The sequence below is a fragment of the Phyllobates terribilis genome, unplaced genomic scaffold (genome assembly GCF_046119375.1).
Source record: "Phyllobates terribilis strain yellow unplaced genomic scaffold, ASM4611937v1 Scaffold_2__4_contigs__length_985480577, whole genome shotgun sequence".
Taxonomy (NCBI): Eukaryota; Metazoa; Chordata; class Amphibia; order Anura; family Dendrobatidae; genus Phyllobates; species Phyllobates terribilis.
The window spans coordinates 710,003,999-710,019,153 of record NW_027362762.1 but is presented as its reverse complement, the minus strand read 5'-3'; the positions used below and the strand labels follow the sequence as shown (position 1 = coordinate 710,019,153).

Genomic DNA, 15,155 nt, shown 5'->3' with positions numbered 1-15,155 from the left:
TCGCTCAGTCCGCATCACGTGACCCCGGCTGCAGCCGTTGCGGATGTCACGACAACTTCTGGATTTCCTGGATTCACCCAAGCCATCTCTCTAATTGCCAGCCTTACATTTCACCCTATGCATTGGACATTGTATAGTTCACAGTAACATCTGTAGCAGTAGGGGTCAATTTTTGGAGTGCATGTTCTCCGCAGCATGTGCGTGAGATTTTTATCACCACATTTGCCGCTCTAGTTGTTGATGTGTGAGTTTTTCTTAATTCTGGGTTTGTTCTTGTTACCTGTTTTAAGGCTGAGTTTTTGTCATCTGAATTGGTCTTTGTGAAAAATACAAAAAAGTTTAGTGCATAATGTCTGGTTAGTGTTTGAGACACTTTGAACCTCATTGAACAAGGAATATGGTTTAACCCCTTCACGACCTTGCCATTTTCCGTTTTTCGCTTTCGTTTTTTGCTCTCCTTCTTCCCAGAGCCATAACTTTTTTATTTTTTGGTCAATATGGCCGTGTGAGGGCTTGTTTTTTGCAAGACGAGTTGTACTTCTGAACGACACCATTGATTTTACCATGTAGTGTACTTGAAAACGGTAAAAAAAAGTGCGGTGAAATTGCAAAAAAAAGTGCAATTCCACAGTTGTTTTTTTGGGGGCCTCTTTTTACCATGTTCACTAAATGCTAAAACTGACCTGCCATTTTGATTCTACATGTCAATACGAGTTTGCAGATACTTTGTGTAAATTATTTTTTATTTCAGTGACGAAAAAAAATCCAAAGTTTGTAAAAAAAAAAAAAAAACGCCATTCTACAAGTCCCATAGCGTCTCTATTTTTCGCGGTCTGGGGCCGGGTGAGGGCTTACTTTTTGCGTGCTGAACTGATGTTTTTATTGATACCATTCTGGGGTAGATATGATGTTTTGATCGCCTGTTATTGCATTTTATTGCAATGTTGTGATGATCAAAAAAAGTAATTCTGGTGTTTTTGATTTTTTTCTCTCGTTATGCCGTTTACCAATCGGATTAATTTACTTTATATTTTATAGATGGGGCGTTTCTGACTCTGCGGTCTTCCGATCCCCTGCGCTACACATAGCTGGGCTATAGCCTTGCTATGTGTAGCAGAAATCATTACCTATGAACCCTGGCCATGGGGCGGTGCTCATAGCAGATCTGCAATGACCAGCATGGGGTCTTCTGCAGACCCCCGACTGTCATGCCAACTCATTGGAGCCCCGCGATCATGTGACAAGGCGCCGATAGGCAGGTCTTATGACGCTCAAGCTAAATGTTGATGTCAGAGATTGACAGCTGCATTTAACAAGTTAACAGCCGCGGGTGGATCTCGATTCCACCCACGGCTGTTAGAGGCACATGACAGCTGATCAGATCCGCTCTCATGTGCCGGGAAAGATGCGGCCTCAGATATAATGTTACAGAGTAACTAAAAATGATCATTTTTTTGTTAAACATTTTTTATTCACTTTTGCTTGCAGATCAGTGGGGGTCCGTTTCCTGAAACTCCGACCAATGGCTCAAAAGACAACTGAGAAGTGTGCAGGTTGAGAGGCTCGAGCACTCAGCCCCTGCCTGAGTGCACACACAGAGTGGAGTATTCAATAGAAACTCATAGGGGCTCGCTGGAGTACGATGCGTCAAATTCCTTGAAGTTCACACCACTTAATGAATTCAAAGCATCTTCTCAGTTGCATGTGCCTCCATGCACCGCACCAGAAATTCTACTCCTGTCAGTGCATGGAGTAATATTTCTATCGTAAGAACGTTGCCACTTTGCTGAACTTGACGGCTGTGGAAACTTGAAATTGGCGTTGAAACGTAAAATGTTGCAAATTTTTTATCTCAACTCTGCAGTACGCTAAAATTTTGCAACTTTTTTAAGTTTTACAGCAGTTTTCTGGTGTTAAAGCTTTGATGAATCGGTGCCAAAGTCTTGCTCATGCAGGATCTGTGTGCTTGAGCCTCCCGAGCTGCTTACTTCTCAACTATCTTTTATGAGATTGGTGAGGGTCTAAGGGCCTGGATCCCACCAATCTGCAGGCAACTAAAGTACATAAAATAAAAAAAACTGTTAAATGTTGCTGTCTAAGTTTAGTTTTCCAATGTCTGTTAGCAATGATTTGATATCTCATGTCTTGTGTTTAATGTGTCTAATTTTATTTGCAGCTCCGCCTTCACCTACCAAAGTAACAAAAGCGGTGAGTAAATGACTCGTTTTGTCTTATATACTTTTTGTAGTTGAATGAATTGTCATCATTCAGAAGAGTGAAGACCTACCGTATATTGTAATGAAGAGAATGCCTTGCTCTATTGTAGTCTTGGAATTTTTTCTTTTTCTCAGATAAGTCGCTGTTTACATTTCAATAGCTCGAGAATCATTTGTTTCTGGGCTTTTAGTTATTGCATCTTTATTTTGTCAATGAACATCTCAACCTATGAAAGCTATACATCACACAAAAATAATCAGAGCTTTGATTTACTCTTAAAAGGCCAAAGAAATATCACTATAGGCTGTAAATACAATTTTGTGATTCTTTGTGCTCTCTTATCTGTTCAGTCGAGTACGACTATCGGTCATTTTATCAATCATCACCCGCCAGTCAGTTGAATCCCACATTGCTTCTTTCAGTTTTCCAAAGGTCGGACAATACTTTTAACTCTAAATATAAGCTTTTAACCATTTGTCAGATCTTCAATAACTTCAAAGAGAGAGGTTCAATTGCTGTGAAACAAATCTTCAGGTCACCTGAGAAAATCCAGCAAGTATCAGGACCGTCTTCTAAATAAGATTCTGCTACACGATTGGTTCAATATTCGTGCAGAGCTTGCTCTGGAATGGTAGCAGACAGGTGTCAGTAAGGCTTTTGGATGCTTTTCTGGTGTCAAGAAAGGCAACAATAATGAAGCCCTCTTCATACTGTTTGGGACATCGGTAAGAAGGATTCTCCATGTAAAAAAAAGAGAGGGCTAAGATGAGTCCTGTGTGAGGTTACTTTTCATCCAAGAGAGTGGACTCACTCACAGTGTTGCCTAAGAACACTGCCATAAATAAAGAATTGTGTCTAAATATCCTCCAGGGGCAACCTCTCCTATCAATACAGGCGCAAATTGTTGTTGGACAATGATTTTTCCGGCATGATGGACCACAGTGTCGCAAGGCAAAAGTGATAACGAAGTGGCTTGTTGGACAAAACATTGAACTTTTGGGTCCGTGGCCAGCAAACTCCCCAGATCTCAATCCCATTGAGAACCTGTGATCAATCCTCAAAAAGCGGATGGCCAAACAAAAACACAGAAATTGTGATTTACTCCAAGCAGTGACTAAACAAGAATGGGTTGTCATCTGTCAGGATTCGGCCAAGAAGCTGATATCCGCTGCCAGGGCGACTTACAGAAGTCTTGAAAAATAAGGGTCAACACTATAATGTTGAGTCTTTGCATAAACTTGATGTATTTGTCACGTAAACGTATGAAAATATCTATAATGGTACTAAAACAATGAAATAACAGACTTTGTGAAAAACAAAATTTGTGTCACTCCCAATTTTTTCAGTAATTGACCATACAAAGGCTAAGCCATCTGACATGGATAGCCACACAAGTTTTCTCAGCTGCACTTGGAGGAGTATTTTATTTTTACATAATGGCAAGAACAGGATTGCTCTTTTATGTGCAAATTCTGTGTAGTTCGCAGTCCATGTGGAAATGTCGTATGATGTTATATTCACTCACTTTTTTTCCTTTTCCAGAAAACTGATAAGCAGGAGCTGACGGGGAGCCTTGAGGCCATTGGCACCACTGAAGCTTTACCACAGCCTTTGCCCTTTCCACCAAATCTCGCTCGATCCAATTCCCCAAAACTTGACCCTTCTGAGGTCTATAAGAAGTCCAAAAATATATTTGAAGATAAGCGTGAGTATTTTTTTAGTACATGGTTTTACGGGTTTTGGAACTGTTGAATATATAGTGCCTATTTAATATGTTTTAACCCCTTCACCACATCTGCAGTACATCACTGTACATAGCACAAGTGATCAGATGATTGCAGCTTCAAGTCCCTTAAGGGGGCTAACAAGAGCAATGAAAAGTAAAAGAAAAAAAAAAAAGTTTTAAAAAAATAATGAAATAAAAAAAAAAAAACATAAGTTGCACTTACCCACCTTCTCCCCATTAAAAATAAAAATATTAAAAAATGCACGTGGTATCCCCGCATTCAGAAAAGTCCGATCTATCAAAGTATAAAAATAATTAACTGATCGGTAAATGGAAAAAAAAATCAAGAACACCAAAGTTATGTTTTTTTGGATTGCTGCAATTCCGCAAAAAAATTCTGTAACCAGCAATCAAAACGTCACAATTATCCGAAAATCGTATTGATAAAAGTGTAGTCTCATTCTGCAAAAAATAAGCATTCACACTGCTCCATCGACCGAAAAATAAAAAAATTACGGGTCTCAGAAAATGGCGACAATTTATTTATTTATTTATTTTATTTTTTTTTACAAAGTACTGATTTTTTTTTCACCACTAAAATAATAAAAAAAAAAAACTGGACATTTTTGGTATCGCCACAATCGTACTGTTGAGCAGAATCTTATTGCGAGGTAATTTTTACCACGAAATGTACACCGTTAAAACAATAACCAAAAAACGATGTCCGAATTGCGGAGTTTTTTCACAATTTTTCCCCACTTTGAATTTTTTCCCCGTTTTCCTTTACACTATGTGGTAAAATAAATGGTGCCATTCGATAGTACAACTTGTCCCACAAAAAACAAGCCCTCATTTGTGTATGTGGACAGGAAAATAAAAGTTATGGCTCTGGGAAGAAGGGGAGAAAAAAACGGAAATTGGCCCTGCTGTGAAGGGGTTATTCTAAGGACAGGCCATTTATATCAGGTTGGCTGAGGACCGTCTCCTTTCACCCCACCGGCCACCGGAGAGAAGCGGCCACCAATTGAAGGGTAACTTGTGATACAACCGATTCATATGACTTTTGATAAAGAATAGCTTTCTAGTTTTTATTTTACTCGGTATTTTTTATACACCCTGGAAAGCCTAGGTTTTTTCTGAAGACCCTCTGTATTACTGTAAGCACCGCTCCACCTTTGATGGTGATTGTTCCTCGGTGGAGCCATTGTTTTTCTTGGATGTGCTCCTTATACAGCGTGACCTTGTGAGTGAATTCCTGTGACATCCGTCTGAGCAGTAATCCCATGTGTGGTCCTCCTACCTCTGGAAAGTTTGCTGTTTGGATGTGTTGCTCTCAAAATACATCATCTGCTGAACACATTATTAAACATTTTCGCAGATGTTTTCTTCTACTTAAATGGGACCTTAGTGTTCGTAAGAAAAACAGGATTTCCCCCAAGAGCCAAGCAGTTTATTGTGTCCAAACATTTGTTAATTTTTTTTTTCCTAGGTAAAAATGTCAGCTTTCTCCTGAATAGATAGGCCTTACAACATCTTCAAGGGCCAATTGCATGGCGACTGATGTAACTCACTCCAGAGTCCTAAACTAACCATAGTCCATTAATAATCTGTCTAGAGAGTGACAAAAATGTGCCGTTACTAGACACATTTTATTTTCTGAAAATCAAAGTATTAGACACTTAAGAATCCATCTGATCCCAGTTTCCACTTCATTTGTGACTTTTAAAGATTTTTTTTTCCTTAAATGCATGTATTTGTGGCTAAAAATCATTTTCGAAGTTGGATTTCATTAAAAATGTTGCACTGTTTACTTTAGATAGCCACTGTTCATTGCTGGCTGCAGAATGAGTTAACTGACTAACCACCAGTGAGCTCATTCTGACAGTTTTCCAGAAGAGTTTCTAAATCTTTTAGATGTCTTTGTCTAGGATTGTCTTGGTTGATTTATGACAACACAGCTCATCAGTTGAATTTGCAGTGAAACAAAGATTCCATGCAATCAAACGGTGCAACATTTTTATTGAAACACAATTGTAAAATCTGATTTTTTTCAAACCCAAATGCATGCGCTGCAATGACGATACTTAAGGATACAACCATACCGGTCTTGGCTACCTATACAAGTTGTGGGAGTATTGCTTTGGATTTAGTTGCAAAAATATTGCAAATATTACACAGATTTCACTTTTTGCAATGCAATAGGTAAAATCTGCAGTGAAGATGCGACAGATTATTTGATATGCTGCGGATTTCAAATCCTCATCAGTGGCAAATTTTTGCTGCAGATATTCTCAGCAGCCAGTCGCTAAGATGTCATGAAATATATATACAGGGTGGTTCAAAAGTAGGTGGACAGAAAGTGTAATAAGTCTATTCAGTAGGACTATCAGCTGTGTATCCACCTGACTTCTGCACAACACAACTGATGGTCCCAACCCCATTTATAAGGCAAGAAATCCCACTTATTAAACCTGACGGCACACCTGTGAAGTGAAAACCATTTCCGGTGACTACCTCTTGAAGCTCATCAAGAGAATGCCAAGAGTGTGCAAAGCAGTCATCAAAGCAAAAGGTGGCTACTTTGAAGAACCTAGAATATAAGACATATTTTCAGTTGTTTCACACTTTTTTGTTAAGTATATAATTCCACATGTATTAATTCATAGTTTTGATGCCTTCAGTGTGAATGTACAATTTTCATAGTCATGAAAATACAGAAAAATCTTTAAATGAGAAGGTGTGTCCAAACTTTTGGTCTGTACTGTATGTATCTTACTTTAATAAGAAGTGGATTTTGCACTAGGAAAATTGAATATTGTTCTTAAATGACTGTTGTGTGGACTGTATATTCTCAAAATATAGATATTAGGAAGAAAATTAGATGTAAATGACATGAACAAAACTAGTTTCTATTATATGCAGTGAAAGAAGAATTACTTAGTTGTAATTCTCATTATTAACCTCTTTGAGACCAGTCATTTATTCCAAGAGATTTGAAGTAGACCTTTCTGGTGCAGTGGCGAAATAAGCATTGCAGTGCATATAATATGCAAATTCCCAGAGGAGCATGCATGGCATATAAGTCTCCTCACTCTGACATGCGAGGCCTGGCTTGTCTCTCTCCACAAGGAGAAACGTTAGCCCTTAGATCCCAGTGCATATAATAGCACAGGCCAGTATGACTGTACGACAGTGCGACAGCTGTATTGTAGCTTTATATTTTAATGCTCACTGAAGAGTTCTTCTGTTGATAATATATTGTTCTTTTGTTTCTTCCTTAGTGATATCTTGAATGCTTTTTGTAATTTTATTTTATTTTCTATACATAGCTCCCAATACAAAGGACTTGGATGTGTTTCTCCGTAAGCAAGAATCTGGCTTTGGATTCCGGGTCCTTGGAGGGGATGGCCCAGACCAGGCGGTAAGAACGATTTCCTTCTCAGTATTGTACACCTCATGCCACCTAATTTTTCAATTTTTAAGGAGAGTCGTACATTAACGAGCACCGTATATTCCTATAAGGTCACCAATATCTCTCCAGTGTTTACCCACTATCACTTTACTGCCAGTAATCGCTTAGACACTATATCCAGCCCTTATTCCAGTCACATAGAACAGAAATATGATGATGATTTTATTATTACATGACTACCACTAGCAGCAGGTTAACATCTCACTATTTCTATTTTAAAGTTTTTATTTAAATGTATTATAAAAGTAATAGACAAGTCAGGAGCTCACAAGGTGTATAAAATTAACATTAAAATAACAGGTATAAAGGATGAGGACAAAATATCACTTGCAAAAACCTGCTGACAGATTTCTTTTTACATCATCTGAGAACAGCATAATGTAGGGACAGAGAGCCAGATTCCAACAATGTATCAGTTAGATTACTGGGTGCAGCCATTCTCACACAATCAGAGTTTTTAGATTTAGCAAAGCAGCAGAGCTGAGGAAGCTAACCCCGCCCACACCAGTCTCTGTATATACAAAGTCCATAGACCGTGAGCTGCTTATCACAGTTAGGGACGTGTCGGACTAGCACATGATAGTCCAGCAATGATAAGCTCCTGGTGCTGAAACAATCATTGAAAAAAACAAAACCTCAGCACTTGATAAGAGAGGCGTTACTGAAATCTGTGTGTTAACCCCTACAGCATGCTGTCTTTAGCTTACATAGCAAAAACCTGCTGACAGATTCCCTTTAGTGGAAGAAGTATAAGGATATGTTCACGTGCTGTAATTGCAGCTCATTTTTCTGCAGCAAAAACTAGAGGGGTGGCAGAAAAACCGCACACAATTGACACGCTGCAGATTTGGAAAAACGCATTGATGGTTAAAATGCACAGGGAAATAAAACAGCATGTGCATGAGATTTCAGAAATCTCATTCATTTTTCTGGTACTGTAAAATGCTGCTTATTTAAGTCCATCTTCCACTTGTAGATCGTAGAAAACCAGGTCAATAGTATAGAAAGCTGGAAGTTTACAACTAAATTGCCTGTTCAGTAACAGGTTCACCTCCAGTTATAATAAACCCAGAAATAAAAGTACAAGCAGCAAAAACAGACAGAGAAAAGGAGAATGAAAGGAAATAAAATAAGGGAAGGGGAGGGAGAAGGAGAAGAAAAAGAAAAGAGGATACAGTGAATAGAAGAACTGATAGAGGGTGTCCCACAGTCTCCAGAACCTAACGGGGAGAGAAGATATTCATTTATCCCAATCAGCTTGATTATAAAAATTGTCTCCTATCTTCTGATTATTGAATCGAAGATCCTATCAAACAAAAGAGCTTTAACTAATTTCTCATTGACCATTACCCATCAGAGTTTTGAGTTTTACTTGGTCAATCCTGATCGAAGGGGACTTCGAAGCCTCTGCGATTGTGAACCATGCATCCAAGAACCTGAATAAGGTGATTTTTGGGTATGCTTAGGAATATAAGGTATAGATCTAATACCAAAAAGAAGTAATGGAGCGGTCACCCCCTATTTATTGATGGATTGCTAACCAAAGTTTGTGTAAGACAGATGCAATTCAAAAAAAGAAGAAAGACAGGAACAAAGATCGGTTGCACTTCTTAAATTTAAACAATGTAAATATTAAGTAATAAACACAAAAGCTGAGACAAGACTTTTGAAAGTACACGAGAACCTGTTTTCTCGGCCAAAAATTGGCACTGGGATATGACCCATATGACCTGCATTACAACCAGTAGAGCCATGTAAATGTATAGGATATTTGAGATAAGTATAAATGGATACTACCCCTCAAATGATGTCAAACCGTATTCAGCATAGGAAGGAGGACCCCACACGTTTTGTCACAAGAGGAGGCTTGCTCAGGGATGGTCCCATAGAATACCTTTTCTATAAGCCAGTTTACCTGGGTGACTCTGCTGATGGCACTCTCTTGCACATAGTTATTTCTTATTTTCTCTTATATATTCTTATATACAGTACATTATTTACTGTCTTTACTTGTTCATTGCACCTTTCTTCTTTACTGAATACTGCTTAACAACATTTTAGAGCAGGGGTGGGGAACCTCTGGCCCTTTTTCTGCAGCCTTTGGGCAGATTCCCAGGAACTGCAATGCTCGGCCGGTGACTGGCAAAACCCTAGCCCTTTTAATAGCACCTGACACTGACAGCACGCATACGTAGCGGTTCACTACTGAATGCTGCGGTGCGTGCAATGAAAGATTATTTCCTGACGATGCCCAGTGCCAGTATCTGGATGTACTACATGGGCGAGGTCATCGTGCTCTGAGTTCCAGTCCCATCGACAGCAGCCGCAGCCCAAGCTCCTCCTGTGATGTATATGCCGCCAGCTCCTCCTGTGATGTATATGCCGCCAGACCCTCCTGTGATGTATATGCCGCCAGACCCTCCTGTGATGTATATGCCGCCAGACCCTCCTGTGATGTATATGCCGCCAGACCCTCCTGTGATGTATATGCCGCCAGACCCTCCTGTGATGTATATGCCGCCAGACCCTCCTGTGATGTATATGCCGCCAGACCCTCCTGTGATGTATATGCCGCCAGACCCTCCTGTGATGTATATGCCGCCAGACCCTCCTGTGATGTATATGCCGCCAGACCCTCCTGTGATGTATATGCCGCCAGACCCTCCTGTGATGTATATGCCGCCAGACCCTCCTGTGATGTATATGCCGCCAGCCCCTCCTGTGATGTATATGCCGCCAGCCCCTCCTGTGATGTATAAGCCGCCAGCCCCTCCTGTGATGTATATGCCGCCAGCCCCTCCTGTGATGTATATGCCGCCAGCCCCTCCTGTGATGTATATGCCGCCAGCCCCTCCTGTGATGTATATGCCGCCAGCCCCTCCTGTGATGTATATGCCGCCAGCCCCTCCTGTGATGTATATGCCGCCAGCCCCTCCTGTGATGTATATGCCGCCAGACCCTCCTGTGATGTATATGCCGCCAGACCCTCCTGTGATGTATATGCCGCCAGACCCTCCTGTGATGTATATGCCGCCAGACCCTCCTGTGATGTATATGCCGCCAGACCCTCCTGTGATGTATATGCCGCCAGACCCTCCTGTGATGTATATGCCGCCAGACCCTCCTGTGATGTATATGCCGCCAGACCCTCCTGTGATGTATATGCCGCCAGACCCTCCTGTGATGTATATGCCGCCAGACCCTCCTGTGATGTATATGCCGCCAGACCCTCCTGTGATGTATATGCCGCCAGACCCTCCTGTGATGTATATGCCGCCAGCCCCTCCTGTGATGTATATGCCGCCAGCCCCTCCTGTGATGTATAAGCCGCCAGCCCCTCCTGTGATGTATATGCCGCCAGCCCCTCCTGTGATGTATATGCCGCCAGCCCCTCCTGTGATGTATATGCCGCCAGCCCCTCCTGTGATGTATATGCCGCCAGCCCCTCCTGTGATGTATATGCCGCCAGCCCCTCCTGTGATGTATATGCCGCCAGCCCCTCCTGTGATGTATATGCCGCCAGCCCCTCCTGTGATGTATATGCCGCCAGCCCCTCCTGTGATGTATATGCCGCCAGCCCCTCCTGTGATGTATATGCCGCCAGCCCCTCCTGTGATGTATATGCCGCCAGCCCCTCCTGTGATGTATATGCCGCCAGCCCCTCCTGTGATGTATATGCCGCCAGCCCCTCCTGTGATGTATAAGCCGCCAGCCCCTCCTGTGATGTATATGCCGCCAGCCCCTCCTGTGATGTATATGCCGCCAGCCCCTCCTGTGATGTATATGCCGCCAGCCCCTCCTGTGATGTATATGCCGCCAGCCCCTCCTGTGATGTATATGCCGCCAGCCCCTCCTGTGATGTATATGCCGCCAGCCCCTCCTGTGATGTATATGCCGCCAGCCCCTCCTGTGATGTATATGCCGCCAGCCCCTCCTGTGATGTATATGCCGCCAGCCCCTCCTGTGATGTATATGCCGCCAGCTCCTCTTGTGGCTTATATATGCCCTCAGCCCCTCCTGTGGCTTATGTATGCCCTCAGCCCCTCCTGTGGCTTATGTATGCCCCCAGGCACTCCTGTGGCTTATGTATGCCCCCAGGCACTCCTGTGGCTTATGTATGCCCCCAGCCCCTCCTGTGGCTTATGTATGCCCTCAGCCCCTCCTGTGGCTTATGTATGCCCCCAGCCCCTCCTGTGGCTTATGTATGCCCCCAGCCCCTCCTGTGGCTTATGTATGCCCCCAGCCCCTCCTGTGGCTTATGTATGCCCCCAGCCCCTCCTGTGGCTTATGTATGCCCCCAGCCCCTCCTGTGGCTTATGTATGCCCCCAGCCCCTCCTGTGGCTTATGTATGCCCCCAGCCCCTCCTCTGGCTTATGTATGCCCCCAGCCCCTCCTCTGGCTTATGTATGCCCCCAGCCCCTCCTCTGGCTTATGTATGCCCCCAGCCCCTCCTCTGGCTTATGTATGCCCCCAGCCCCTCCTCTGGCTTATGTATGCCCCCAGCCCCTCCTCTGGCTTATGTATGCCCCCAGCCCCTCCTGTGGCTTATGTATGCCCCCAGCCCCTCCTGTGGCTTATGTATGCCCCCAGCCCCTCCTGTGGCTTATGTATGCCCCCAGCCCCTCCTGTGGCTTATGTATGCCCCCAGCCCCTCCTGTGGCTTATGTATGCCCCCAGCCCCTCCTGTGGCTTATGTATGCCCCCAGCCCCTCCTGTGGCTTATGTATGCCCCCAGCCCCTCCTGTGGCTTATGTATGCCCCCAGCCCCTCCTGTGGCTTATGTATGCCCCCAGCCCCTCCTGTGGCTTATGTATGCCCCCAGCCCCTCCTGTGGCTTATGTATGCCCCCAGCCCCTCCTGTGGCTTGTGTATGCCCCCAGCACCTCCTGTAGCTTGTGTATGCCCCCAGCCCCTCCTGTGGCTTGTGTATGCCCTAGCCCCTCCTGTGAGGTGTATGCCCCCGCCCCTCCTGCGATATATATGCTCCTACTCCAGTGTATCCTGTGTGATGTATATGCTCCTGCCTAAGCGTATCCTATGTGATGTACAGGTTGCAGCCCCAGTATCTCCTACGTGATGTATATAGTGCAGTCTGTGTCCCCTATGTGATGTATATACTGCAGACCCCCCCCACTGCACGAGTTCTATAAATGTACCATGAGCAGTTCTGAATTTCACACTGTGACGAGACCTGCAGTGTAATCTACTTACTGCTGCGAGTCCTTTTCAAAATTTACCGCAAACAGTCGACTGCTCTCATCTCATCAAAGAGAATCAGCTCCAGTCGTCACATTAGGAATGAGTTAATTAATTGTTTGACCAAATATAGTAGGATGAATTTCAAGTTGATAATTTTGTACGGCCCCCGAATGAGGTTATAAATATCGAAATGGCCCCTGGCAGAAAAAAGGTTTTCCACCCCTGCTTTAGAGGTATTGTCTATTCATACAGATCTCAGATATCCACCACATTTACATAGCTCTTATGGTTATCATGCCGGTCTTATGGGTTGTAGGAGCCAAGTTCTGGCACGATATGTGTAATTCGAAATATTTTTATTTGTTTTGTCTACGCTTTTGTTTGTTACATTGGAAGTGCATCCAATCTTTTGTATCTTTTATGAATTGGGTATAGATCTGTTCAGTAACTCCTAATTATTTCTTATGTAAGAAATTGCTCTCTGACCTCAAAGAAAATGGAATTGGTGCAATGGCTACAGAGTAGTTCATTTTCTCATAATGCAATTTTACAATATAATACAAGTCTTGCAGCTCGCTTCTTATGATCAGTCCATTAGTGTCTTTGATACTCTGAGCTTGCACTTCATCTATTCTAGTAACATTATTTGAGTGACATTGGTGTAATATGGGTCATGATGAGACACCAACCTTTGTATCACTGGTAATAAACACTAACCAGTTAAAGAGAACCGGTCTGCTTGGAAATACTTGGCAATCAGTGGGCAGCATATTATACAGCAGAATAAACTGAACAGATTGATATATAGGTTTACAGAAAATAATCTTTTCCCAAAAACCTACCGGTATATATCATTCTGATCAGCTTCCATTGCTGTATAAGATGCTGCACATAGAATATACAGGATTTCCATGCTGACAGGTTCCCTATAGAATCTACCTATAAACAATTGTGTAGAATATACAGGATTTCCATGCTGACAGGTTCCCTATAGAATCTACCTATAAACAATTGTGTAGAATATACAGGATTTCCATGCTGACAGGTTCCCTATAGAATCTACCTATAAACAATTGTGTAGAATATACAGGATTTCCATGCTGACAGGTTCCCTATAGAATCTACCTATAAACAATTGTGTAGAATATACAGGATTTCCATGCTGACAGGTTCCCTATAGAATCTACCTATAAACCATTGTGTAGAATATACGGGATTTCCATGCTGACAGGTTCCCTATAGAATCTACCTATAAACAATTACGTAAATGCTTCTCTGGTCCCTTCTTGGAATCTGCATGAAATGTATCATCAGTCCTCAGAAAGTTATATGATTTTCTAGCTTTGTTGCTAATGATTTCTAGCAGAGGCGAGAGAGCCTTTAAGAGAACTCTTATATGATGCTTCAAAGATGGAGAGAGACTGCCACCTGCTGGCCAGACACAGTCAAGCGGAACCAAGATATACAAGAGAAGTTGAAGAGAGAGCAGATTTAGATGCTGGACCCGATCAGGTGACTTCCAGGAAGGAGTTCCTGGAGAGAAGAGGCCAGCGCGCCAAGCCTGAGGAGTTTTTGGCGCCAAGCAGCAGAGAGGAGGAGACGCATTCTCTGCGTGCTGAGAAGCCCCGTGTGGCAGGCCTAAGCCAGAGGCCTGTGAGGTGCCACAGCCGGGCGCCAGTGGAAGAGCTCCAGATCCCTCACAGATGTGACCCGAGTGCTGTGCCTGCTGAGGAGACTCGGAGCCTGCTTGCGGTGCTGAGTAAACCCGACGTCGCCGGCCGACAGACGAGGTCTGGACTCCCCTACCCAAGGCTTGAGAGATTGCCTCCAACAGCAAAGAAGAGAGGAATTGAGAGACTGCTGAGCCAGGAAAGTCACGCCAGTGAAAGCAGAGGAGCTGCATACGTGAACAGGGCCGTCAATTCTACTGTTCACTCACGGTACCGGGGCCAATTGGGTTTAGGTACTCAGGTTGGGAGGGGAACGGTTCGGGTTAAAGGAGCTCAACGTGATCTAAATGAATTTGTCCGGAAAGGATTTTCGGCCTAGCGGGAATAACCGGTGACCCCCGCTAGGCCCATATGCAGAGTTAAAGAACTCACGTGGTGCCTCCCATGACTGGGTGCACCACATTACTTTGAGAGACTTCGTATCTTGGTAATATTTCAAATTACTGTTCATTACCCTTGTTGCTAATCCCTTGTTCAGAATACCTGTTTTATTTATATATATATATATATATATATATATATATATATATATATATATATATATATATATACATAAACTGTTTATATTCATCTCTGACTGTCCTCGCCTTGTGTCTTCACTATTATAAATCAGAACTGGACAAACTCCAGAGGCACAGTAGCCAATATTTTTAGATATTTTGTAATGGTACCATTTTCTATTGATCTCTATATAAATTGTTAACCGCTTCCCGACCGCCCACTGTAGATAAACGTCCGCGCTGCCTGGGCTCTGTGCAGCGCGGACGTTTAAAAACGGTGGGTGGTCCCGCATCGCTCAGGACCCCCAGG

At 43.1% G+C, this 15,155-nt stretch overlaps 1 protein-coding gene across 2 annotated transcripts in view; it reads left to right on the top strand.

Annotated features, from left to right (window-relative positions):
• MAGI3 (membrane associated guanylate kinase, WW and PDZ domain containing 3) overlaps positions 1–15,155 on the top strand; it is a 362,774-nt gene that overhangs the window by 284,276 nt on the left and 63,343 nt on the right. For both annotated transcript variants that reach the window (XM_073667169.1, XM_073667171.1), the window contains exons 11-13: positions 2,177–2,208; positions 3,760–3,922; positions 7,273–7,364. In XM_073667169.1, the coding sequence (XP_073523270.1) occupies positions 2,177–2,208; positions 3,760–3,922; positions 7,273–7,364 (287 nt within the window). The remainder of the gene's footprint in view (positions 1–2,176; positions 2,209–3,759; positions 3,923–7,272; positions 7,365–15,155) is intronic.